The sequence below is a fragment of the Canis aureus genome, chromosome 26 (assembly GCF_053574225.1).
Source record: "Canis aureus isolate CA01 chromosome 26, VMU_Caureus_v.1.0, whole genome shotgun sequence".
NCBI classification, from domain to species: Eukaryota; Metazoa; Chordata; class Mammalia; order Carnivora; family Canidae; genus Canis; species Canis aureus.
Window position 1 is genome coordinate 52,804,977 of NC_135636.1, and position 25,447 is coordinate 52,830,423.

At 67.5% G+C, this 25,447-nt stretch overlaps 3 protein-coding genes across 7 annotated transcripts in view; 2 read left to right on the top strand and 1 right to left on the bottom strand.

Annotated features, from left to right (window-relative positions):
- On the top strand, window positions 1-2,474 carry LIME1 (Lck interacting transmembrane adaptor 1). Of its 2 annotated transcripts, none has more exons than XM_077873958.1 (6): window positions 1-214; window positions 1,047-1,164; window positions 1,291-1,342; window positions 1,413-1,500; window positions 1,597-1,958; window positions 2,047-2,474. In XM_077873958.1, the coding sequence occupies exons 1-6, from the start codon at window positions 43-45 to the stop codon at window positions 2,356-2,358; spliced, it is 1,104 nt and encodes a 367-aa protein (XP_077730084.1). In that variant the 5' UTR covers window positions 1-42; the 3' UTR covers window positions 2,359-2,474. The 2 variants fall into 2 exon arrangements, with proteins under 2 accessions (XP_077730084.1, XP_077730085.1); XM_077873959.1 differs by having other exon boundaries at window positions 71-497.
- A 687-nt stretch (window positions 2,475-3,161) lies between these two features.
- Window positions 3,162-6,827, top strand: SLC2A4RG (SLC2A4 regulator). The gene is made up of 7 exons (XM_077874065.1): window positions 3,162-3,556; window positions 4,319-4,428; window positions 4,879-5,060; window positions 5,133-5,233; window positions 5,312-5,552; window positions 5,660-5,751; window positions 5,841-6,827. The coding sequence occupies exons 1-7, from the start codon at window positions 3,162-3,164 to the stop codon at window positions 5,950-5,952; spliced, it is 1,233 nt and encodes a 410-aa protein (XP_077730191.1). The 3' UTR covers window positions 5,953-6,827.
- The window catches only part of ZBTB46 (zinc finger and BTB domain containing 46), a 50,594-nt gene continuing 31,654 nt past the window's right edge, over window positions 6,508-25,447 (bottom strand). For 3 of the 4 annotated variants that reach the window (XM_077873970.1, XM_077873971.1, XM_077873972.1), the window contains exons 4-5: window positions 11,816-11,991; window positions 6,508-9,287 (exon numbers count right to left, since the gene is read on the bottom strand). In XM_077873970.1, coding sequence (XP_077730096.1) covers window positions 8,919-9,287; window positions 11,816-11,991 — 545 coding nt within the window. In that variant the 3' untranslated portion in view covers window positions 6,508-8,918. Of the gene's footprint in view, window positions 9,288-11,815; window positions 11,992-22,572; window positions 23,103-25,447 lie in introns of those variants that run through there. The other variant, XM_077873973.1, reaches the window with a different exon arrangement.

Genomic DNA, 25,447 nt, shown 5'->3' on the forward strand with positions numbered 1-25,447 from the left:
CCGCCAGCAGCTCCGAGCTGGGTCGCAGCTTGGGGGCCGCCCATGTTGCCCAGCACCCGCAAATGTGTGGGACTGAAGGGGTCGTGGTCGGTGAAGAGCCCTTGGGAAGCCCTGCTGCTGAGGCCGGAGGAAGCCCCAGGTTCTGGAGGCCTCGAGGCCGCCCCGGCCCGTGATCCACGCCGGCCCAGCTCATGGTGGGTGGAGACGCCCGGAGGTAGGCTCGGAGCAGCGCTGGCTCGCCGCACACCCCAACCAGGCAGCGTCTGCACCCCGCGCGGGCTGCAGCCAGTGGGTGAGGCTGTGATGGCGACGGCTGAGTGGCTGAGGGAGATGCAGGAGATAGATGCACAGCAGGAAGTGAGGTGGGGAGCTCGGCTGAGGGCTGCACGCAGGCACCTCTCGGGGGCCCGAGCCGCGGGGCCTGCCCCACACGGGGCTGAGGAGGGGCCGGGTCCGCAGGCCCCCCGGGAGCTGCCGAGCGCTGGGCCCCCTTCCAGGTGAGCCCACCCCCTGGGGCTGGGTGGACTAGCATCTCCCAGGTCAGGAGGTCGGGAGGTCGGGTGATGCCCCGGGAAGACTGCCGATGGCAGGGGCGGTGGGAGGGGAGCGGCGTGAGAGCCTGGGGGAAGGGGTGGGGGTGCTCGCCCGGGGCCAAGGCGACCTCCCCCCCTGCTGACCCCTCCCTTGCTTTCCCAGCCCCTCAGGGGGCGGCCGGGGGCATCACCTGAGAGCGGCCTGGGCCTCAGAGGGCCAAGGCGGGGACTCGGGGCGTCCTTAGTTCCCAGGTTTAGGCTCCGGTGGGCACGGCGCCCCTGGGCCTGGTCGCAGCTGCCCCCCCCACCTCCCGCCGGCTGAGCACAGCCACCCTCCGGGTCCTGCTCCAAGCAGAGCTCCCCTCCGGAGGCGGCGGCGGGAAGGGAGTGCCAGGGCTCCGGCCTCCGTGCTTCTGGAGGAAGGAGGGGCCTGAGCCTTGGGGTTTCCTGTGTGGGAGTCAGCCCGCCCAGGGGAGGGGGCCGCCCCCAGCACCCCTGTCTTCTTGCCCCCAGGCCTACCTTGGCTTCGCAGGATGGGGCCACAGGTGCCCCCAGCCCCGCCTGTCCTCTGGGCCCTAGGGGGCCTTGCCCTGCTCCTCTGGCTGTGGGCACTGTGCACGGCCTGCCACAGGTATGTCTGGCCCGGGGCGGGGAGGGTGGGTGGGGGGTTCGGTGGGGGGCGGGGCTCCGAGGGGTCGCTGGGCCGCGGGTCAGAGGCTGGCACCTCGGCCCCCATAAACACCCCCCTCGCCCCCAGGAAGCGCGCGCAGAGGCAGCAGCCCCCGGGCCGGGTGATGCAGGCGGAAGCGGTGAGTGCCAGGCTGTCCCCGGGGCCAGGGCGGGGCCGGCACAGGACCCACCAGCCTTCCTTGCCCCCAGTTGCTGCTGAGACGACACCCGCTCTGCACCCTCAGCAAGTCCGACACCAGACTGCATGAGCTGCACCGGGGCCCTGGCGGCTGCAGGGGTGAGCCCAGGTGGGAGAGGCGGGGCAGGGGGCGGGGCTTGCACCCCCAGCCAGTGCACTGCCCCCCAGTGACCTCTGTCTTGACCCCACCCCTAGTCCCGAGGCCTGTCAGCATGGATGTCCAGCGCCCGCAGTGGCTGGAGGTGTCCAGAGGCACCAGCCGACCTCTGGTGGCCTTCTCGCCCCGAGAACCGCCCTTCTCACCGGCTGCTGCCTCACCTTCCATCGGCCCCGAGGCCACCTATTCCAATGTGGGGCTGGCCGCAGTCCCCAGGGCCAGCCTGGCAGCCAGCCCCGCGGTGTGGGCAGGGGCACGGCTCACCAGCAGCCGTGCCAGCCCTGGGCCTGAGCCCAGACCCGAAGTGGCTGAGTATGCTTGTATCCGGAGGCTCAAGGGAGCAGCTCAGGGCCCCCAGGGCCTGGGGCAGGGAACGGCCGCGCCGACCCCAGCTGTTGAGGTAAACTGAGGCTGGGCCGGGGTAGGGCTGTGCGCGCCCTTGAAGGAGCAGGATGGTGCCGACCGCGCCCTGGGCTTTCTCTCTCCAGGTGGACATCCTGTACTCCAAGGTCAGGAAGCCTAAAAAGAGGGACCCAGGGACTGCTGCAGACCAGCTGGACCCCAAGGGCAGCGACGCGGTTCTGGCTGTGGGAAGTGACCAGTCCCACGAGACCCTCCCGCTCGGGGGCCTGGGCAAGGATGACGGCCTCCTGGAAAATGTGTACGAGAGCATCCAGGACATGGGGGCCCAGGGCGCCTGGAACCCGCTGCTCCGGCCCGAGGGCACCTGCGCCGGGCTTGGGGGCTCCCGGCGTCCCCAGCCTCAGCCTCGGAGGAGTCTCCACGGCCCCACCTGTTGAACAGCCACGTGTAGGCTCCCGTTCCCTGGCTCCCCGCCTGCGAGGCCCCTGGGGCCCTGGCTGCCGCCCTCTCCCGAGGCCTTAATAAATCCCTTGCGGGCGCCCCGCAGCCCTGCCCCGCAGCCTGCTTTCCTTGCCGCCGGGAGGCCCGGCCGGGACCGGCCGGAGGGGCCCGTCCGCCGCTCAGGCCTCGCGGGACCCTGCGCAGGGGGGCAGCTCCGGGGCGGCGCCCGCGAGCTGGCCGCCCCGGGGTGGGGGGTGGGGGGCGGGGCCTGGGCCCTGGCCCGGAGGGAGCGCGCCGCCGCCCGGCCCCTGCGTTACGTAAGCTCGGGGGGCAGGTGGGCAGCCGCGCGTTAAAGGACAACCTGCTCCCGGGAAGCCCGCCAGCGGCCGAGCCCCTCCCCGAGCCCGCAGCCTGCGCAGGACCCGCCAGTCACCGGGCTCCGCGCTCCGGGCTCCCCGCGGGGGGGCGGGGGGGCGGGGGCGGGGGCGCCGGGGCTCCGCGGGGCCGAGGGCCGAGGGCCGGCGGGGGGCGGGCCGGGCCTCGCGGCGCCAGCCAATGGGAGCGCGGCCGGCCCCGGCCCGGGATGTTGACACGGCGTGCCGGCCAATGGGCGCGCGGCGGGGGCGGGCGGGGGCGGGGCCGCGGGCGGGGCGGGGCGGGGCCGGCCGGCAGCTTCGGGCCGCGCGGCGCGGGCGGCGGCCGATCGCGGGCGGGGGTCGGCGGCCCGGGCAGCCCCGCCCGGCCTGGGGCCGCGTCCCGAGCGCCCGCCCTCGCCGCTGCAGCCTCGGCCCGGCCGGCCATGGAGGCCCAGCGCCCTCCGCCGCCCGCCCCGGGCCGCTGCCCCCCGCCCCGCGCCGCCGGCCGGGACCCCGCGGCCGCGCCCGTCTCGGTGCTCGCGCCGCCGCAGGTACCGGGGGGCGGGGCGCCGGCCGCGCTCGGGCGCCGCGAAGATGGCGTCGGCGCTGCGCGGGCTCCGGGCCCGGGGCGGGGCGGGCGGGCGGGGGGGGCTGGGAGCCCGCTGAGCCTGCCCCTTCCGCAGGGCGCTGCCGTGGGCGGCGGCTTCGCGGGCCCGGAGTTCGCGCCGCCGCGGGAGCCGGAGCCGCGGGCCGCCCACCTCGGGGCCCCGGGGGCGCGGGCGGGGGCGGCGGGGGGGCCCCGGACGCCGTCGGCGCACGTCCCGGTGCCCGCGCAGAGGTGAGCGGGGCCCCGCGCGGCAGGTGCGCAGGTGCGCGGGGCGGGGGGGTGCGGGCACGTGCCTCCCGACCCCCACGCGCGGTCCGGCCCCGGCCCCGGCCCCGGCCCCGGCCCCGGCCCTGCAGCCCCGGAGGAGCGGAGCAGCCGCGCGGGGCGCCCAGGCCCCCGCGGGCCGGGCCTGCGGGCGGTGGAGGACGCTCGGGAGGCCCGGCCTCGGCTGCGGCCCCCAGCCCCGCCCGAGCCCCGCCCGAGCCCCGCCCGAGCCCTCCCGGGCGCCCCACCCGCGCTGGGTCCCCAGGTGGAGGCGGGCCGGGCCCCCTGCTCGCACCGGAGCCGCGGCCGCTGCCCCTCCCTCCCGGGCTGGCCGCGGCCCACGGCTGCTGTTGCACAACCCCGGTCACTGTGTGACCCCGGGGCGGCTGCGCCCGGCCGGAGCGGGGGCCTGAGACCCCGGCCCAGCGCGGTCCAGCTCCGGGCCTGAGGGAACCACCGCGAGCGAGCCCGGGCTGCAGGGGCGCGGGTGCGGGGGGACCCCGGCTGCTGGTTCCCGGTGGTTCCTGCAGACTTGGTCTGTAACCCGAGCCGGGGGAGGAGTCGGGCCTCCAGCCCTGTGCCTGGAGGGAGGGAGCTGGCTCGCTCACACGCGTGCACACACACACACACACACACACACACACACGCGCGAGTGCCCAGGCCTGCACGTGTGCTGGGCCAGGGGAGGGGCTTCAAGTACTTGCTGGACGCCACCCACGTCTCTTCCAGAGCCCCCCCAGGGAAGTCCCGGCTGGATGAGGTCATGGCTGCGGCCGCACTCACGAGTCTGTCAACCAGTCCCCTCCTGCTGGGGGCCCCAGCTGCAGCCTGCAGCCCAGGTGAGACACACACCTGGCCTGGGTAGGGAGGGCAGGACCCGTTGTCGCTCGCCGTGCGCTTGCCCACCCCTTGGGGCAAGGGGAAGTCCTTTGCCTGGGACGCCGCCACCTAAATATCTCGTGAGGCCGGAAACAGACACCAGGACCCCCGTGCCCCTCCAAGGCCAGCACCGCAGTGCCCCGGGTCTGTGAGCCTGTGCCCCCCACTTGCACCTGGCTGGCCAGGCGTGCCCCCCACAGGGTGTCCCTGTGTGTCGTTCCCTGTGTTGGGGAGCCCGGATCTCAGGCAGTGGGGGCCAGTTGCTCCCGGCCGCTGCTTCCTCCAGAACGCTGCACCCCCCACGCTCACCTGCAAACAGGCCCAGCGTGCAGGGGCTTGCGGCAGCAGTTTCTGCCGGGCGGCCTGGGCCCGCCAGGAGCCCTGACATGGGTGCCGGCGCGTCCCCACAGAGCCTGGCCTGGAGCCCTGGAAGGAGACCCTGGCACGGCCACTGGGCAGCTGCAGCAGCAGCAGCGGAGACTGGGGCTGGGACCTGGCCAGTGACCAGTCCTCTCCATCCACCCCGTCACCCCCACTGCCCTCCGAGACAGCCCATTTCCTGTTTGGGGAACCTGCCCCAAGGAAGAGGAAGGTGAGCCTGAGGCAGCCCTCAGGGCGGGGTGGACACGGTGGCCAAGCCTGACCACCAGCCCTTGTCACCCAGAGCTCAGTGCAGGTCCTGTTCCAGTGTCTATGGAAGCGGTGTGGGAAGGTGCTGAGCACGGCCTCCGGGATGCAGAGACACATCCGCCTGGTGCACCTGGGGTGCGGTGGGGCCGGCAGGTGGGGGGGGGGGCAAGCCGGGTGGACCAGGGCCTCAGCTCCCGCCCGTGGTGTCCCCAGCAGGCGGCAGGCAGAGCCGGAGCAGAGCGACGGTGAGGAGGACTTCTACTACACAGAGCTGGACGTTGGCGTGGACGTGCTGGCAGACGGGCTGTCCGGCCTGTCCCCCGTGTGCCCCACGGCCCCCGCGCCGCCCGCCTTCCCCCGCCTGGAGCTGCCCGAGCCACCCAGCCTGTCCAGCCTGCTGCGCCCGCTGGCCCTGCCCCGGGTCCCGCTGCTGAGCTCGGCGGCACCCCGAGAGGTGTGCCGCGGGGACGCCGCCTTCCGGGGGGGCGAGCCCCGGGCAGCGGCTGGGGGAGGGTCGGGGTGCTCGGGCCCGGGAGAGGACGCAGCTGTGTCTCCTCTCAGGGCTGCCTGGCCCCCCTCCGCCTGGAGCCGCAGCCCGCCGCCCTCAGGACCTGCGTGCCGACCCTGCCCTCCAAGCTTGGCGCCAGCCCGAGGTGCGTGATGCGTCGAGGGGCCCGGGCAGGCGTCAGGCGGGGAAGGGCCCGGGCCAGCCTCAGCCCCCGCCGTCTCCGTGTGCCCGCAGGAAGCCCCGAGGTGATGCCAAGAAGTGCCGCAAGGTGTACGGCATGGAGCACCGGGACCTGTGGTGTACGGCCTGCCGCTGGAAAAAGGCCTGCCAGCGCTTCCTGGACTGAGCGCCGCCCCCAGGACTGGGAGGAATAAGCTACCCACCCCCCACCCCCCCCCCCGCCTCCCCCGCGGCAGGGTCTCTGGAAGCCGCTGGCCCCCCCAGGGGGTGGGGGCGTCCCACCACTCAAAGTGCCTCTGAAGAAACCAGCCTTTTGCACTAAAGCCAAACCTCAGGGCTGTCCCCTTGGCCCGAGGCCCCCAGGGTGGCCCTGTCAGGGTGCGGATGGGATGGGCCGCACGGGGCCAGTGTGTGATGCACTTTGAGGGGCGACAGGGAGGGGCCTCCCCTGCCCGCACTTAACCTGCCGGTTCCAGGGCTCCGGGGGCTGACATTTGTATCGCGAAGCTCAGGTGTCTCGGGTCTGGGCCGCGCCAGGCAAGGAGAAAAATTAAAGATGTGGGGTTTTTCCAGAAGCCGTGTCTGCCTCCTGGGGGGAGGGACGCGGGACTGAGACCCTGGCACAGGCCGGCGTGCTGGGGATGGGGAGGCCGGGCCGCGGGCCGCAGAGCTCCGTCCCTGACGCCGCGGGAGGGGACGCTGTGAAACACGAGGCGTCGGCTTGAGCAGCAATTTCCCAGTTTATTGAAAGTGGAAGCTTTGCAAGAATGTCTAGGCTAACCCGTCACAGGAAGGAGACGCCCCAGGCAGGCCCAGAGCTCACCCCGCAGGCGGCAGGTGCGAGACCAGCAGAGGATATCGTCCACCTGCCCTGTGGCTACAGACGGCGACAGCTGTGATTTCCTGCCAACCGCTCACCAAAGTCTTCTCCCAAATATTCCGCACATCTCCGATACAAACACAGGTTTATGATCGTTAATATAAAGTTGATATAATATAGATTATCCCCAAGGAAAAAAAGAAAACAATTTTCAAACACTGCCCTTTTTTGTCTGTTTTGTTTTTGTTGACAGGTTGGAAGCATGTTGAAAAAATAAATATTTAAGAAAAGCACACACACAGCACCCTCACTACAAGTAGTTCCGAAAGGGCCACATACAAAACACAATATAGAATCTAAAAAATAAAAACAACCATTAAGTATGGCTTTCTTAAGCGTTGCACATGTCACAGAATGAGCGAAAATAAGATCATCTTTCATAATATTGCAAAAAGTTCCAGTTTTTGCATTTTCTCAGAGTTTCTTTTTTAAAAAGGAAGATGTGCAAAGTTGGAAGCAGTAGCTGTGTCTCTCGCGTCGAGGTCCCTGTGCGGTCCTGGCAGTGTTATGACTGTTTCCCAAAACCCAGAGTCCAAATGTACAACCTGGTCAGGATCCAGAGCTTGATACAAAAGTCCTAGGGCCCCGTGCCCCCCCAGCCCCAAAGAGCGCGCCACTCCACGGACTGCATCTCCCACTTTGGTGTTGCAAACACCAAAATACAGACACGAACAGAAAAGTACAAAACGTGAAATGTAATCTACACATTTTTTCCTCTTCATAAAAAAATATTTATTCGTTTAAACATTGATTTAAAAAAAAAAAAAACCAGTCACGTAAAAAAAACCCCTTCATTACACTCTTCTCCCTCGGCGCCTCCTGGGAGGTGGTGCGGTCGGCGGGGCGCGGGCAGGACTGGGGCGCGGGCGGGACTGGGCCCCGGGCCGGGACAGTGTTGCTTTGAAGGAAAGAGACGCCCGGTGGCACCGGCAGCGCCCAGCGGGGAGCGGGTCAGAGAGCAGGTGTCCTGAGAGCGGAGGCGGAGGCGGCCGGCGCGGCCTGGGCGGTGGGACCGGTACAAAACCCAGAGACACTGGTGGTAGCAAATGTCTGGTTTCCAAATACATTTGTAAGAAAGTGGGGCGGTTTAGAAAAGGGTCCGAAGGTCGGGGGGTGGGGGGGGGACGCAGCTCTGAGGCCCCGTGAGTGGAGCGCCGGCTCCGAGAAAGGCAGCGAGGGGAGCTCCTGGCGCCCCGGGTGGGGGGGGGGGGCGGGCGGGCAGGGTGCCCCGTGGAGGGGGCAGGAGTGGGGTGGGCAGGGCCCCCGGGAAGGGCGGGGGGGGGCGGCCCTGCCCCTGGTCCCGACCCCACGACCCCCACGAGGCTGCAGGCCACCTCCCCCTACCGCCGTGCATGTCTCCCCTTTCCCCCAGGAAGGAAGAGAGGGGCACGGCCCGCAGCCTGGGGGGGCGGAGGGGGAGGGGAAGGGGCCTGCAGGCCCGGCCTGGGTCTCTACCAGGCCCGCAGGTGCCGCCCGCACGGCCGAAATGTGGGCAAAGTGCGGCGGGGGCGGCGGGGAGGGCCGGGGCGCCTGTGCGCCCCAGAGAGTCTGGCCGAGAGGCGCCCCCGAGGGACAGCAGGACGGCCGGGGAGCGTGTGCGGCCACCCCGAGGCCCCCGTCCCCCGAGGCCGGCCACCACGCGGGGAGGTGTGGGCAGCACGCGGGGCGGCACCGCCCGGGGTTAGCAGCAACAAGGCAAGGCCACCCAGGAGGGTCCGCGGGGCTGGGCACGGAGGGTGGCAGAGCTGGGGCCGCGACCCCGGGCCCCGAGGAAGTGCACGCAGGACGCGGCGCCCAGGCCCCGAGGGACGGAGCGGCCGGGTGGGAGCACCGACCCGCAGCAGAGCAGCGCGCTCCCGCCGCCGCGGGAACATAGCACCTGGGGGTCCTCGGCCGCGGGGCGTCTGCAGCTGTTGGAAGTGAAGCACCAAAGCCCGGCGGCCGCCACCGCGACACGGGCCGCGACCGGGCTGCCGAGGAAGGGGGCGCAGAGCGGGGGCGGGGGCTCCGGCACCGGACCTCGGACTACGCAAAACCTGCCTCGACATCCCCGACGCCACCACGGCGCCCGCCGGGCCGCCCTCAAGGCTCCCAGGGTGCCTGCGCACACGTACCTGCCGGGGACCCTCCACGACCCGCAGACATGTGGGAACGGGCGCTCGGTCTGCCGCCCCCGGGTCCCCTGCTCGGCTCTGGGGGCCCGGGCCCAGGCGGGAGCCGATCCTCAGAAATGCATGCGCCCAGCCCGGGGCCTAGGAGATCCAGAAGTCCTTGTCGGGTGCCCCCGGGGGGCTGCCGGGTCCCCGCGGTGAGTCCTCGTCCTTCTCGGCCGCCAGCAGCGCGTCCTCGTGGGCCAGGCCCACCTCGTCCTCGTCTTCGCACAGCTCCTCCTCCCCGTCCCCCCGCGGGTCGTCGGGGTCCTCCAGGTAAGGCCCGTCGCCGGGGAACAGCTCAGGAGAGCCCTCGGCGCCCCCGCTGTCCAGGGGTCCGGCCACGCCTCGGCCCGCGCAGTCGGCACACACGCCGTGGCGCCGCGAGCCGTGCTTGATGCCCACGCTGGCAGCCGACATGAACACACGACTGCACAACTTGCACACGTACTTCTTGTCCTTGCTGTGGACCTGCGGGGGGACGGGGCGGTCAGTGCAGGGGGACCAGAGGTCGGTGCGGGGCGGGGGTGGTCAGTGTGGGGGGACGGGGACAGGGACGGGGTGGTCAGTGTGGAGGGACGGGCAGTCGGTGTGGGGCAGTCGGTGTGGGGGATGGGCAGTCAGTGCAGGGTGGAGGGGTGGGGGAACACAGGGCGGTTGGTGCGGGGGGCCGGGGCGGTCAGCGTGGGGCAGTCGGTGCAGGGGCCAGGGGAGGGCAGGGGCGGTCGGTGCAGGAGGGAGCAGCACAGTTGATCTCAACTCCTGGCCCCCCCTGAATTCCCCAGAGTCCCGGAGCAACGCGGGAAACCCCATCACGGTGGGAAGAACAGGGCCAGTGGCATCACAGTGGACGAGGTCTGCTGAGCGGAGTCCTTGCTCCGCACCTGGAACGGCCCCTGACCGATGGGTCCCTGTCCTGGGTGCTGCACCGTCGGAGGGACCCCGTTGCCTCCAGCCCGGTGTCTCCACAGACCCTCAGGAACAGCCCGCCCTCCTGGTCGCGCCTTCCACAGACCCCGACGGCAAGATCACGGCTCGAACCTTCACTGCTGAGCAGCGCCGACAGGCCGGGCCCCCACACGTTCTGATTCTAGAAACGGAGCCTCGGACCACGTGGCCCCGGGACCCTCCCTCCCCAGGGCTTCCTTAGCCCCTTCCGAGCACTGATCTGAGAGCAGGCCTGGCTGGGCAGCAGCAGGCGGCACCCCCTGGGGTGCTTCCGGGCCTGGGCTCCCCTGCAGAGGCCTGGGGGCTGTGCCAGGACGCCCGGGAGCGACAGAGGTGTCGCAGGGAGCCACTCGGCCAGCACCAGATGGCTGGGCACCTGTCCTAACAAACAAATGGCAGGAAGAGAGCGGGAGGATGCAGGCGCCATGGCAACCCGTGGCTCATCCTGGGTGGGATGCAGCTCCCGAGACCCCGCCATCCACACGACTCCCGGCCCCTGCGCAGCACACGCAAGCGCCACGTCCACACAGAAGGGCCCCTGCAGGACGAGCTAACATGGAGAGCCCCCACTGCCACCTGCTGCCCGCGGGGTTCAGCTGCGTCCCTGCAGTCGGGGGCCCCCGACTAATTAAAGGGGAAGATACAGAGCTGCTTCTCAGAAAAAAGCGAACCTGCACACATTTGAAGTACATTTTCAGGGATGTGTGATCCTCCCCGTGGCCCACGCAGGAGCCCAGGATGGAAATCCGGCCCCGTCCACGGGCACCGGGCCACGAGCACACTGAGCGGATCGTTGGGATCCACGTTTCCCGAAGCGGTGATGTGGTTTTGCTAAAGAAACGATGTCATCACCCTCAGACACGCCTGTCCTGTCCGGCGCCGGGGCGCACCAAGCAAGCCGCCGCTCCTCTCCCGAGTGGGAACAATGTGGGCACCGGCGGACACACCCCTCTAACCTCTGTGGCTCCCGGGGGCTCTGCAGAAAGGGACGTTCGGCCCAGGGCAGCTGTGGGTGGAGGCCTCAGGGCACCGCAGCCACTGGCCTCACAGACCTGCTGTCTGGGGCCGGGGCTGCCGCTGCCCCGCTCGACCCCGCCGGGGGCGACACTGCAGGCTGGGGCCACGGGACGTCCCTCAGTCAGTGGGGCTGCGCTCCCCCCGGTCCCGGGGCTGCCCCCCAGCTCTGCCGCCTGACCCCAGGGAGCCTCCCTGGGCCTCGTCCCCAGTGTCCTCCTTGGAAGATACAACAACCGGCCAGTGAGCCTGCCCCGAGCTGGGGGCCAACGGCAGGATCCACGTGGGGGAAATCTGGGAGCCGCAGCCCCCCTCCTCCACGGCTCACCCTGCCAGCAGCCAGCCGCCCTCCCCCAGCGCCCGCCCCCCTTGAGCTGGGGCACCCGGGTCACCTCGTCGCCCCGACGCGGCCCCCACGCGTCCTGGGGGGTCTGCTCCTGCCGGGCAGCGGGTCGGCACGCGGGGGGTCCCAAGCCTGTGCACCCCGCAGGCGGCTCCCCACACCTCTGGGGGTCCCTCCCGCGACGAGCCCCGAGCCCCGAGCCCCGAGCCCCAGTGCCCTATCGCGGCCGCCGCCGCCCAGGGCCACCTCCAGCGCCTCGGCCCGGGCCGCCTTGAGCCTGCGTCTCGGGAGACGGGGGACGACGCGGTGCAGGCTGTGCCGGGCGGGGCTCACCTCGCCGCCCGGGCCTTGCCCCACGGGTCCCGGCGAGTCTGCCTCCTGCACCGACCACCTCCCCTGTCGCCTCCCGCCCGGCCAAGCGGATCCACGGCCCGGCGCACCCCGAGTCCTGGCTTGGGAGGCCGCAGGGAGCCGGGGGGGGGGGCTCGGCCGGGGCAGGGGTGACCCCGCGGCGGGACACGGGCCGGGGCCAGGGCGGGAGCTCGTCGGGCGGCGGGCTCGGGGGTCCCGCGCGGCCTGGGCCCCGCGCGGCAGCCGCCCCCGACCCTCGGCCCAGCGCGGGGGAGCCTGGCCGGTCCCCGCCCCCGCGCCCCGGTCCGCGCCCCCCGGTCCCCGCCCCCGCCCCCGCGCTCACCAGCGTGTGCCGCTTCATGTGCTCCCGCCGCGTGAACTTCTTGCCGCAGATGTCGCAGGGGTAGGGCCGCTCGCCCGTGTGGGAGCGCATGTGCCGCTTGAGGATGCACTGGTGCATGGCGGAGAAGCTGCAGTACGGGCACTTGAACTTCTTCCGGATCACGGTGAACTCGTTCACTGCAACGACACGGCGTCAGCCGCGGCCCCGCCCCGCCCCGCCCCGCAGGCCCCGCCCCCGCAGGCCCCGCCCCCTCCCCGCCCCACAGGCCCCGCCCCGCCGGCCCCGCCCCGCGGTCCGTACACCGCCCCGCCCCGCAGGCCCCGCCCCGCCCCGCCCCCGCAGGCCCCGCCCCGCCCCGCAGGCCCCGCCCCGCCCCCCGCCAGCCCCGCCCCCTCCCCGCCCCCGCAGGCCCCGCCCCGCCCCCGCCAGCCCCGCCCCCTCCCCGCCCCCGCAGGCCCCGCCCCGCCCCGCCCCCGCCAGCCCCGCCCCCGCAGGCCCCGCCCCCCGCAGGCCCCGCCCCCCGCAGGCCCCGCAGCCGCGCACCCTGTTCCCCCGCAGCCCCCGGCCTCGGGCCCACCCGCCGGCGCGTCCACCTGCCCAGGAGGAGAGGCGCCGCCGCAGCCGGGAGCAAACGCGGGGCGTCGGCGCACGACCGGGACGGGACACCCGCCCGACAGACCAGGGAGGCCCGGCCGTGCCCAGCCCGCCGCCGGGAGGCAGAGCGCCCCCAAGCCTCGGCCGCGGCCTCCCCGCTCAGCTCGGGCGCAGAGGTGCTGGCGCGGGGGGCGGACGCGGGGGGGGGCGGGGCGGACGCGGCCTCCGCCCGGGGTTGGCCCGCCCCGCCCTGCGCTCCCACATCTCAGGGCCTGGCGTCAGGCCGTCCTGGCTGCGGGCGGCGCGGGGCGCGGGGGGCGCGGGGGGCGCGGGGCTGGCACTCCGGGGTCCGGGGTCCGGGGTCCGGGGTCCCCGCGCAGCCCCACCGTGCAGGGCGCCCCCCCCGGCGCCGGCCCCCGCGAGCGAGCACCCAGCCAGCAGCACGTTAGCCCGAGGACGCCCTGAGCCGTCACCGCCCCGGGCTGGGGGGCGACCCAGGTCCTGGGGGGTCGGGCCAGGGGCCTGCTGGGGGCCGCCCGCCCTACAACCACGGCCGCACCGGCACCAGCGCCCCAAACAGACCGCGGCCCCCCACCGTCAAGAGCGCGGGCCGAGGCCGAGGCCCAGGGGTGCACACCTCGGCCGGGCGTGTCCCGGGCCCCACGAGGGTCCGTGTGCGAGCCCTGGACGCCGCCGCCACCGCCCCTGCAGGCGCCCAGAGGAGGCAGAGAGGAAAACCAATACCCCGAGCAACACGGCCCACGAGAGCGGGACCCGGGAAAGCTGAGGTCACCCAGGGCCCCGGGGCGGAGGGGTGACCACCTCTGTCCCCACAGCACTGCGCCACCCACTGAGCCACCCAGAAGCGGGGACCCTCACCGCCGTCACCCCAAGCCATGCCCACGGCCCCTAAGTCCACTCTGCTGGTCCAACACCAGCCACGGACAACTCACCGGGGAAATGACCCCAAGCACAGCGGCCCCCAGGCTCCCTTGGGCTGGGCTGGTTCTCACACCCCCTTAAACGTGGGGAACAGTGTTTCCCTCTTTTTCTTTAAGTAGGCTCCACACCCATCATGGGGCTCGAACTCACCACCCCAAGAGCTCCAAGGTCCTACGCTCCACTGACTGAGCCAGCCCAGCGCCCTCAATCCGTCTCTGCTGGGTTTCTGTTCTTTTTTGGGGGTTTTTTAAAGTGTTTCTCCCAAGATCCCTTAAAGAGCATCTACATACTTAAGCAACCCGTATTTATTTTCCAGCGAGACCACCCACGAGACGTGCTGCAAGTGCCATCCTCCCACCGTGCACCCAAGAGCTCTGGGCCCCAAGGCCCAGTCCCTACAGGGACACTCCCAGGAGGACATGCACCCCTACTCAGGCCATCACGGCGCCAGCAGCAGGCCGTGTGCACTTCGCCACAGCTCCCAGCGACGCCACAGCCTGGATCCCGGCCGCCTGCTCGCCCCGTGGATGCCCACCCGCCGCCGCGTCCCCGCCAGCATCACGCAGAAGTCCCCATCCTGTCCACAGAAGTCAAGCATCTTCTTACACTTAGGAGCTTCTCACATGTTTGGTCGCATGTGTGCAGGGCGTGCGTTTCGGGGACTGGGGGTGGAAGGGGGTGCCACCCTGGGGGAGACGGGAGCTCGGTGGGACCACCCGGGAGGCCCAGGACGGCAGGTGGGAGCCACATACACCCCCCGCACACCCCCTGCGCCCACGAACATGACCTGGTCAGCAGCCTAACATCTGCGGAGAATCTTTTCCACAAACACGTCTTAAAAACGTGAATTGGAGGGACCCCCTGGGGGCTCAGCGGTCAAGGGTCTGCCTTCAGCTCGGGTGTGACCCCGGGTCCCAGGATCGGGTCCCACGTCGGGCTCCCCACAGGGAGCCTGCTTCTCCCTCGGCCTGCATCTCTCAGGAATGAATGAATAAAATCCTTATAAAAGACCACAGGATTGGGACTACAACGTACAGTTTCAGAGGACAGCTTCCACTTAACACGTGGCGGCCATCTGTCCGTGCAACCCCTTCCAGCCACGTGGAGACGCTGCTGTCGAACACCCACGCGGCTTCCGTGGGTCAGCCCTATGGACCACGACTCGGTGGGGTCCCTACAGGAGTGCGCACGCATCCGATCGCCTCCGGAGCGAACACTGCCTGGCTGTCCCGGCTGCCACGCTCCCTGCGGAGCCACGCTGGGTGTGACGGGACCCGACGCCGGTCCTCGCTGGCACGCACGGCCCACGGCTGGGGACAAGAGGGAGACTCTGGGCTGTGTGTGCAGAGCCAGGGAGCAGCCACCCTTCCCGAGGGAGCAGCTCAGCCTGTGGTCCCGGGGCTGGGGGGGGGCTCCGGCGTCCCTACGGCAGGACAGGGGACAGGGAAAGCTGCGCACCCGGCCCGCGCCCTCCGCCGTCCCTCGGCCCCGACACACTTGCCGCCGTGGCAGCTTTCCGAGGCACGGCGATCCCGCTTTTCCACTATCACCGAATAAAGCAAAGGCGCCACCCACTCCGGGATGGAGAGGGGGAAGAGAGGAAATGAACTTTTATGTTATTTTATTTAAAACAACCTTTTTTTTTGAGAACGTATTTATTCATGGCTTCTATTCTGCTTCCATAAACACGAAAGTTAAAATGCTGAATTATGCATTCTGGCCGTCTGTATTTAACAACGCAGACTTCCACGTGAAAAAAAAAAAATCTGTGTCCGTGGTGAAGTGCTGCGTTTTTTTTTTCTTTTCCCTAGAAAAACAATCTAGAACGCACAGGCAGGGGTGGCCGGGCGGCGACCGGGAGCAGGGCCCACGCCGTGAGGACACGTTTTGGCGTTTCCTGTGCTCGTTTGTTGCCTCTGCCAGAGCAGCGAGGGCGGCTTCACGGCCCGGACACGTTCCCTGCGAGGCGCGGGCGGGGGTCCTCGCTGGGGGCCGGGCGCCGTCCCATCTGTGCCTCCTTCGTGGGCCCCTCGCCGTCCCTTATAAGGACGCACGTCCTTGGATTGAGGTCCAGCTTGGGTTTTCCAAGGTGATCGGACTTGGCTGCACCTGCAAAGACCCTTCTTTCCCACTTAGGGTCCCACTCGCAGGTTCCAGGGATTAGGACCCGGCCGGCTCTTGCGTGGGGGGCAGCAGTCCACCCCTCACTTCGTGAACAGCATTGTGAGCACGGAGGAGAGACTTCAGCGGCTGTCGTGACTGAAAGAGCTTCCTCTTGGAGGGAACCTAAGGCTCGTACAACCTGTGATTCGCAGCCTGGGGCCTTCGAAGACTCCCCACGCCGGGTGGGCTCCTCCTTGGGGCCGCCGGGAAGCCCCGGGAGCCCGTGTGAGGCGGAGCTCGAGCCGCTGGGAAGGCACCCACTGGAACCCAGGCTCGGGCCTCTGTCCCAGCCCACGCCCACGCCCGGGTCGCGGCCCGACGCCAAGGGGAGGCTCGGGACCAAGAAGAGCGGGGCCTCGGGGGCCGCCGCCGGGTTGTCCCCACCCGCCTCTGGTTTGGCAGAAACGCGGCTGCAAGAACAGCAAGTGCCACGCGCGGCCGCCCACCCTGGAGCCCCGGCCTCGCGACGTGCGGCGATCAGGCCCTGGAGGGAGATGCGCCGCGCGACCACGTCAGACTCCCAGGGGCCACGCAGGTGCTCACGGGACCCGCAGGTCGCGGCCAGACGTGCGGGCGGGGGGGGGGGCGGCCTTCTGCCCAAGAGCACGCGCGCCTTCCCTGGTGGAACCAGCTGGATCTCGCCCTTTTTCCTCTGATGGTAATTTCCAGAAGACTACTTCGAGGACGTTTCAGAAACGGATGCAAACACGGACCCCACATTCTGCTCCTCAGCCCTGAGGCTGCCGACCGCTCTGTGCCGGGATTGAGCGATGCTCCGAGGAGCCCAAGCTGTTTCCCGGGGGCTTCCTGACCCAGAGCCCGGAGGGCGCGGGTGTCCGCACACTCCCCACACTCCTGAGGCCCGGCCGCGTCGCTGCCCCCCTCCCCCCCGCGGCCCAGCGATGCCCGCCCCACCTCCGACCCCGGGCGTCTGCTGCAGGGCTCTGTACTGCGGGGCGCACGGGGGGGCTTTGGCTTCTCTGGCCACGCAGTCTGCAGAGGTCCCCCTCCAACTGCCCCACGCGGCGCCTGTCCCCCTTCGCCGTGTGCTGGATCCAATGGCACGACCCCACGACCCCATGGGTGGTGGTGCCCACGCGGCTCCCGGGTGCATCCTCTCCCTCCTACTGGACACAGCCCGATGGCGGGTACCGGTTCCACTGGGGGAGCTACAGCCGAGAGGCTTTCCACGCGGCCGACCAGCCACGCGTGGGTCCCAGCGGCTGCATCTTTGCGGACACCCGCGAGCCCACGCGCCGTCGGAGCCCCCGCACCCGGCCTTGCCGGCGGCCGCCGCCCAACACGCAGAGCCACAGGTCGACTGGCTGCCCGGGCTCCTCACCGGTTCACTGCGTTGCCTGTTTGAGGTTTCTATGGGTCCCGTATCTCGGTACGAACTCGCCACTGATTTACGGCAAACGTCTTCTCTAGTCTGTGATGGGCCCTTTCGCTCCCTTAAAAGTATCTTTAGTGGAGAAGTTAGTAATTAAAAAAAAAAAAGATTTTATTCATTGATTCATGAGAGACACAGAGAGAGGCAGAGACCCAGGCAGAGGGAGAAGCAGGCTCCGTGCAGGGAGCCCGACGGGGGACTCGATCCCGGAACACCGGGGTCACGCCCTGGGCAGAAGGCGGCGCTCAATCCCTGAGCCACCCAGGGATCCCCGGAATCAGTGATTTTTAATGATGTCCATTTTATCAAGTGCTCCTTACGAGCTGCTGAAGAAACGACCGCCCTGAGCGAAGCCGTCGTCCCAGGCCTCCTTCTATAAAACCTGTTACTTTCTAGGATTAGGCGTTTGCTCCAGCCCACAGCGGTGTCTGTGCCTGGCGTGGCTTACAAGCCCGTTCTCCTCCTCGACACCCACGTGGCTCAGAAGCCCCCACGGCCGCCACCACCCAGCCCTGTCAGGGCCCGGGCGGCTCCCCTCGGCGCGCGGCTGGCCCGTCCACCCCCTCCCCCGGGCCGCACCTGCTCGCCGGTTCCCGAGCCTCAGCCCCTCCCGGGTTGGCCCATCCAGGCCATAGTAGCTTCCCCTAACTGTGCCTTTCGCGCGCAGCCAACGGTCCGGCGGCCTTACCGAGCCCTGCTCCTCGCAGCCGTGGGGCCGAGCCCCTGCACCCCGCGGCCCCGCTGCCCCCGCCCTGGCCCCGCGGGAAGGAACCGCTCGTGTCTCCACCTGCCAAACACGTCGGCGTCAGTTGCTCACGGGATCTCCGTGTTACTGTTCTGATACCCACAGGAGCTTAGCGCTCCTTTTCATACCTTTTATTATAACCACCGCTGTCCTCTGTGCGAGTCCGTCACTTCGGATAGGAACACGGTGCCTTTTTTTTTGTTCAGTTTTCTTTGATTTTAAGATTAAAGGTGTTTCCTTGGTTTATCTTTTTTTTTTTTTTCCTTTTTTAAGGACTTTAAAATTTATTCAGTTGAGAGAGCGAACGTGGGCGAGGGGTGGGAGGGCGGAGGAGCAGAGCTGAGGGGGCAGCTGGACTTGGGGCCCGACCCCAGGACCTTGGGACCATGACCTGAGCCGAGGACCGACGCTTCACCGACAGGACCCCGAAGGCGCCCCGAGTTGGTTTATTCGTCTTTTTGCTTTAACGCTGTCCTTACCTATGAGCTATGTCACCTGCGAAGAGTAGAGCTTCTCCAAAGCAGACCTTTTCATCTTGGGGTTGGAGCGTTTGGTGCACGTGTGACGATGGCACAGCCAGGTGAGATGTGCCATCCGTCTCCTCTCTGTCCCTTGTGCCTATTTCCAATGAGCCAAGTGCTACCGCGGCTCCTCTCCTGAGAAGCTGAGCCCAGAGGGGCTGCGGGAACGCCAGCGGCCCCAGCCGGCCCAGACCCCCGGCGCCGTTAGCGTCTACATTACACTCCCATTTGTCAAAAACCCCGTGAGAACCTATCCGTGGTGCCTCCAGCGATGGGGACGGCTCCTGTTCCTCGGAGGCCACTCGGCTGGTGGCCCGAGGGCTGGCTCCAGCCCGTGGCCGGGGCAGCGCCACACGCGTCTGTGTGGACGGCACGTGTGCGAGGACACTCGGCGAGTCCGGGGCGCCCCTCCTTTGCCAGGACCCTGCGGAACACAGGCCTCCTTTGCCGGCTGCTCGAAGACTCCCCTCTGTCGCCGGCCTCCCGGGCTTGGACTGTCACGGGCCCCCGTGCGTGTGGAATGCGTCGTGCTCAGGGTCACGGAGCTTCTGGAATCTTGACGTGTCTCATCGGCTTCGGGAGACTAAACCGCTGTCCCCGGGTGCCGCTTCCGCCCCGTTTCTGCCTCTCTGGAGATCCAGTCGCCAGCACATCACACACTTTGGCCGTGTCCGTGTGTCTGCTTCTCCTGCACTCTCGTGTGCTCTCCCCGTGAGCTTCCGCACGGACACTCTCCAGTTCGCCACCTTGAGGTCGTATCCAGGCTGCTGTTCAGCTACGCAGTGAATCCCTAACTTCAGATGTGCTAACTCCATTTCCAGAAGGTTCCCTGTGTCAGCACCGGTGTCCCCCACCCGCCGCCCTGGCTGGGATTGTCCCGGTGCTCGGCTGTCCAGCTGCTTTCCGAGGCCCCGGGCAGGGCGAGGGCAGCGGTGGCACTTCCCAGGCCGCCAGGCTTTCAAGGCGGCTGTTTCATCGCGGCCGTTACTTCCGAGCGGACAGGGGAGCACCACCTTCGGCCCCTGGAGCTTCGCCTGAGCGCGGCCGGGGCTGGGACTCGTCGCACGCGCCTCAGACCGCGGGGACGGCGGCGGCCCGGGCTGCCTGCCTGGCCTCGCTGCCCCTCGGGCCTGAGCGCCCGTCCCTCCGCCCCAGCAGCGCGCCTCCGCGGGCACCTCTGCTCGCCTTCCCCACCTGGCCGGGCGGCTTCCGCAGGGATCCCGTGAGTGAGTGTCGCTCGGCGCCAGCTCGGGAGGTGAGGGGGCCCTGGGGCTCCTTGTCCTCAAAGATCTGCCCCCGGCCCCAGCTGCCTCGGACGCCCGAAAGACACCCCCGTCTCCAGGCCGGGGAGCACTGCCGCCCTGCACTTAGCCTGTTTCCTGCTCCGATGTGCCGCAAACATGCCAGGAACGAAATCTGGGGTGAAAGCACAGCTTCCCCTGTGTCCCCCTTTTCTCTCCAGCCCTTTGCTGGCCCGTCCCCAGGTTCCATGTGTGTTTGCCAGATTTTCAAATACTTTTTTCCTCGAGATACGTGCTAGTTGTGGCTGAAAGTAGAAGTTCAAAGAGTTTTCAAGTGTTTTCTTTAAATAAAATCCATGCCTTTTCCCCAACACCCGAGCTATGTGCAAGTGCAAGGCCAATGATACTTAAGACGAGATTATACATTTTTAAGTTTGGGGTTTTGTTTTTTGGTTGCTTTTTATTTTGTAAACACTACACCCAACGTGAGGGCTTGAACTCACGACCCCAAGATCAATGAGTTGCATGCTCCACCGAATGAGCCAGCCAGGGGCCCCTAGGTCATTTATTCTAAATGCGATCTAAAAAAATAAAAATAAAAAAAATAAATGCGATCTAAAATGGCAAATCAACATCCCTAAGTGAGCAGCAGCCTTCACTTCTGCGCACGTCCGTGCAGACGCACACGCATCCACAACGTGACGCCGAGTCTGTGGCGTCTCTCACTTCCTACCATACGAACACGGTAAAAAACACCGAAAGGCCCGACGTGAACACAGACGTGGAGCACGTTACGTGCCGGTAAACACACCTAAGTAAGAACCTTTTATTACTGAGATTCTCTGTGTTCAAGAGAGATTAGTGATCCATTGAGAAGTTTCTTTAAAAAAAACCCTCTGGAATTCATCATGAGCTATGACATTTCAACGAGAAATTCAACAAAATGGAAGACGTGGAATTTCTAAACCCACGGGCTGAAAATGTCAATGTTACACGCCTGTGCAGTTTTAAGGGAAATTACGTTCGACGTAAGAACAAAATCAAACAGCCTCAGTTCTAAAACTGTCTCCGGCGCCCCTACCGTAGGACCACCTACCACGACCTAGTTCTTTCAGATACTATGGAATCTGTCCGAAACGTTTCAACTGTTTTAAAGTTTTAAAGATTTTTTTTGTTTATTTTTGAGCTCTCCCGACCCAAGGTGGGGCCCAAGCTTACAACCCCGACATCAAGACTCGCACACTCTTCCCACTGAGCCAACCAGGTGCCACGTTGTTTTAAAATTTTAACAGAAGCTTTTTTTTTTTTTTAAACGAAAGCCTTTCAGTTCAATAGCACAGACTCGCCCCAGCCTGTGAGGCGTCCCTGTGAGCCCCCGGCCCCCACTCCACCCACCCTGGGAGAAGTCAAGGAGCAGCACCCACTGGGCCTCCGTGTCCCCACCCGGGCACTCAGGCTGCTTCTGCCACAGTGCGTCCACACGTAGACAAGCAATCCGAGACCTCACAGCTCAAAGATCCCGCAGACCCTTCAGAAGCAAACCGGGACCCAGATGAAGCCACGAGGACTGGACCTCTTGGAGGGTGACCTGCGTCAGCGGGCCTCTTCACGACCCCCTAAGCCTCTCGGGACACCTGGCTCTGCTGGGTCTTCAGAGCTCGCTCAGCAAGCGCCAGGCCTGCGCAGGGGCAGCGGGAGCGATCCCCGACCACCGCCGGGCGCGGGAGGGGAAGACCTCTGGCCCACATCCGCCTCCGGCCGCTCCCGAGCCCCTGGGGTGCCTGCTTCCGTCCTCAGGAGCCACGAGCGGCTGGGCCGACGGGAGCCTCTGTGGCCTGGACAGCGCCCCACGGCCACGGCCACCCGCTGCGCATAGTGAGCGGACGGGCCGTCTCCCTCACACTCGGAGGGGAACGTGGGCGACGTCGTTCCAAGAACATTGCGGCCCGGCTCTGTCCTTGGATTTCGGGGTATCACACGGGTCGGAGCGACTCGGTTCCCTTCTCCAGGGACGGCGGCGTGCTCTTCTGGGCCCACAGGCGGCGATCCTATGGGATCCCGGTGGACGCAGGCCCCGTCGCCAGGAGGCTGGAGCGCACGCGTCCCCCCTGCCCATCGGGGCCCTGAGAGGCCTCCACCAGCTGCCGGCAGAGGACGCAGCCCGTAGCTAAGCTTGCAAGTCTCACGCCGACGCCTAGTCCGGCTCCGCAGCTGCCCCCGTCCTGACGTGGGTCTGCCGTCACCTGGTAGCCGCCGAACCTGAACAGCAGGCCTGGCTGCGGCAGAGGCGCGTGGGCACGTCTGCTGGGGCGCAGACACCGACGCCCGGGCAGGCCTCTCCAGCCTCGGAGCTGTCATACGCGGCACAGGCATCGGATTCCATAGGGCGCCTCCCTCGTGGCTCCTCTGCCGACTCCACAGGTGAGCCCACCAGGCCCGGGGGGCGCGCTGGCCACGCAGCGTGCTGGCAGCTGGCCCCAGGCCCCCTGGGCAGGCCCGCGGCCCCCACACAGGCCCACCCTGGGGCCGGCTGGGGCCAACTCCAGAGTGGGCCTCGCTGCCGAGCCCAGGGCTCCAGGTGTCAAGGGGCATCGATCTAGAACAAGACACAGACAAGTTACAGGTGGTGAGGACGTGGTGACACCACCTCTTAGCAGGTCCCTGCCCGGCCACCATGAGGACAAGCGGCCCCACATCTGGGAGGGCGAGGCTACGATCAGTTCTCGATGAACGGCCTCTCAAAGGAAAAACCCACGCTAACAGAACGCATCTCCCACCAGACCATCCTGCTGGAAAAGCCCGCACAGGAATCCGTTCATTAATCTCAAAATCCAAAACGTGTGGTTAAGCTCTTCGTGAAGATTTCTTCGTCTCCCGGGAGGCAGCCAACCTAACAGACCTCTCTGCTACCAACAAGCCCCCTGCCCCGAGAACAGGAAGGAGAGCTGTGTCCGTGACCTTCCCGAGGTCCCTGGTCCGCGACGCTCACGCCACCGCCCAGCACGGCCTGCGGAGCCGCCTCGGGACCAGCCTGCGCTCGTGTACGAACGAGATGTCCTCACGTCAGGGGGAGACGTTCCCCGTGGGAATCTCTTAACTTCTACAGGACAGCGTACTTGGGTTCAAATTTACTTAAACGTACGTCTGTGTTACATAAACACGGAAAGGAGCAGCGCGGGCGGGACGCCAGTGGGGGCAGACAGCAGGTGCGCTGTGCTGAGCGAGCTGCCACCGTGACGCTGTGCGCCTGAAGTGGCCTGACCCTGCGCATCCGTGTTGCTTCAAGAGCACCCGCGTAGGACACACGTAATACAAGCGGCAGCTTAACTCTGCAGGACCGAGTGACAGTGGCTGCCGCGGGGCGGGGTCTCCCCTCCCCTGACCGAACTGAGCCTGCAGGAGGTGGCGCGGACGCTCCCTCTGAGCCCCGGGGCACGTCCGAGGACCCGCCAGGGACGCGCCCGAGTGCACGTGGAGTTCGGGGCACGTGCGTGCCGGGTGGGCAGCTGGTCCGGGCGGCCCCCCTCGCGTCTTACCTGGGCCGGGGGGCAGGGCCGTCCTGGGCTTGGTCTGGCCATTCCCCAGAGCGGGCATCCCGGGCTCTGGGTGCAGGTGCAGGGGCCAGAGGGAGGGGCTTCTGCTCTGCGATCAGCATCCCCCCAAGAGTGAGTCGGGCTGGTGCCAGGGCCTAGGAACACAGGAAACGAGTCTCACCCACGTGAACGAACACCAGCTGGTGGGCTTGTTTCAGAGAGTTCCAGGAGCGCCGTGCGTGGTCTTGCTGCTGTGAGCAGAGCTCTGCTGCGTGACGGAGCCTGGGTCTTCCTGGAGGTGGGTGTTCGGGTATTTGTGGCAGCTCGCCACCCCCAAACAGCAGGGGTCTCCGCATGTGACTTGTCTGGGGCGGGGTGTCTCGCCCAGAAGCAAAGTGATTACGACAGAAGGTTCCAGCACAGAACGTCAGGGCCCGTGGTGCAAACACAGAGCCCACACACCTGTGGCCTGGAGAAAGGCTCTTCCGGGAAACACTTCACGATGTCGAGCTGGCTACAGGTCTAAGAGCGTAGTGACACCGCCCAGTGCCCTTTTGCAGAAGTTGTTTAAAATTCCAGTGTCGATCCAGAATCAAGAAAAGGTCCTTGATTCGTTCTTCACACATAATAAGAAATAATCTGTAAACCACAATCAGAACAGAAGCCAGCTCAGCTGTTTCCTGCAAAGTCTCCCGCGAACAGGGGAGGGTGGGCACAGCCGGTGGCTCCCCGGGGCCTCCCGAGGTCTCCCTGCGACAAGCAGGGGGGCACCTGGCGCGTCGTCCTACCCAGACAGGACCGAGCACCGGTAGCTGTTCGGGGGGAGAGCCCCAGCTCCTTTTCCAAAGCAGTATCTATGGGTCAAACGTGGACAGCGCTCGGGGCGACGGCCTGCGGGCCGGAGCCAGCCTGGAAGCCGGAGGGACCAGGCAGTGTCACGCCCGTCCTCCCCCGTCCTCCCCGACCAGCGCGGCGGCTCTCCCTCCCGTGTCCTCCCGTGACTCCAGGCAGCCGGTGTTCGTGAGGGTCCGAGCAGGTGACGCCGGGTCCAGGGCCCACCCAGATCAGTGCACGCTCACAAACAACCTGTACACCAGAGCCACGCGTGAAGCCACAGCCAGTGCTCGTCACCGTTCCTACTCGCGGAGCAGCGACTACGAACAGGCCGGATGCTCGCCTAGCACTGAGAACACAGAAGTGAACCAGTCACATTAAAGCTAAGTCCAAACAAAAAGTACAGAAGGTTCTTTAACCAGTTAAAGACCAGGGATCTGGAAAGAGACCACGAATCTAAGGGCCGAGCCAATGTGCTTGGACCCGTCAGACCTCCCGCGGAAGGGTCCACACCGTCCGTCTGGCGACCGTGGGCAGCTCGGTGCCACCTGCACGTCCAGGGTCCTCTGGACGTAGACACCTGCGACCGTGATCAGGACCGCGGAGACGGAGCACGCAGACGCCCCACGGTGCCCCTGCCTGGGGGAGACCGGACACACCGGGGATGGGCCTCGAGTCCCCCGGGCAGCGCAGCGAGCGCCGACATGCTACCTGGGAAACGTCACACCTTCGCCGCCTTTCTCCAGCCACGAGCCCACGTGTGCCAGGATGCAGCGTGGAGCCAACCAGGGCCACCCCAGAAATCACAGCGGCCTCGGTCCCTCCGCAACATTCAGCCGCCGGGTGCTCCCCGCCCTCACTGCACCAAGGTCTGGGGACGCCCAGCAGGCCACACAGCCCCCTGAGCTGAGGGCCCTTTGCTATCGGAGCCCCAGGAGCCTGGGGGGTCTCGCCCCCGGGACACGCACCCCACCCCTGCCCAGCTTCGCTACCCGTATGCGACGAGCTGGCGGGTCCCTGACACACACACACCATCCCTGCTCACGAGGGCCTGGGGCTCCGGTGAGCCGGCGGAGGCTGCAGGAGGGGGTCCCTGTCCCAACGGTGGGGAACACGCCGGAGCCAGGCCCTGCTGCCCCGTGTCCCACTCAACAGAAAACTCGCTCCCGCCGACAAGGGCGCGTCCAGACTCTAGCGGTGGTGGCGGAGAGGCGACCGCTGTGGCTTCCCCCGGCCCCGATGCCGCGCCCTGAGCACAGAGAGAAACCACGCCTGCCCCCGGGCAGCCGGCCGGCGGACCGCACGCGGAGTGGCCTCGGCTCCCTGGGATCCGGGGCTCAGGGTGTGCGGCTGACACCGACGCCCTCCACGGTGACAAATGTCTCCAGAGCAGGTGCCCGGACAGGTTGCCACAACCACGTCTCAGCCACTGGGTGGCAGCTCGGGCCGCCCACCAGGGACGGAGGGCAGGCTACCGCCGCGGCCGAGCACAACGTTTTGGGAAACAAGGTTTTCATCTGAGTATTTTCATTCTCGTTTTTAGAAGACGTCAGAAGGTGAGATTTTAAAATAAGCCCTTCCCCTGGGGTCCCGGGGCGGGGGGAGGCCGCGGATGCCGCACCAGGACTGGGGTCCAGACCCCCGTGCGGGGCCCACGGCCTTTGGG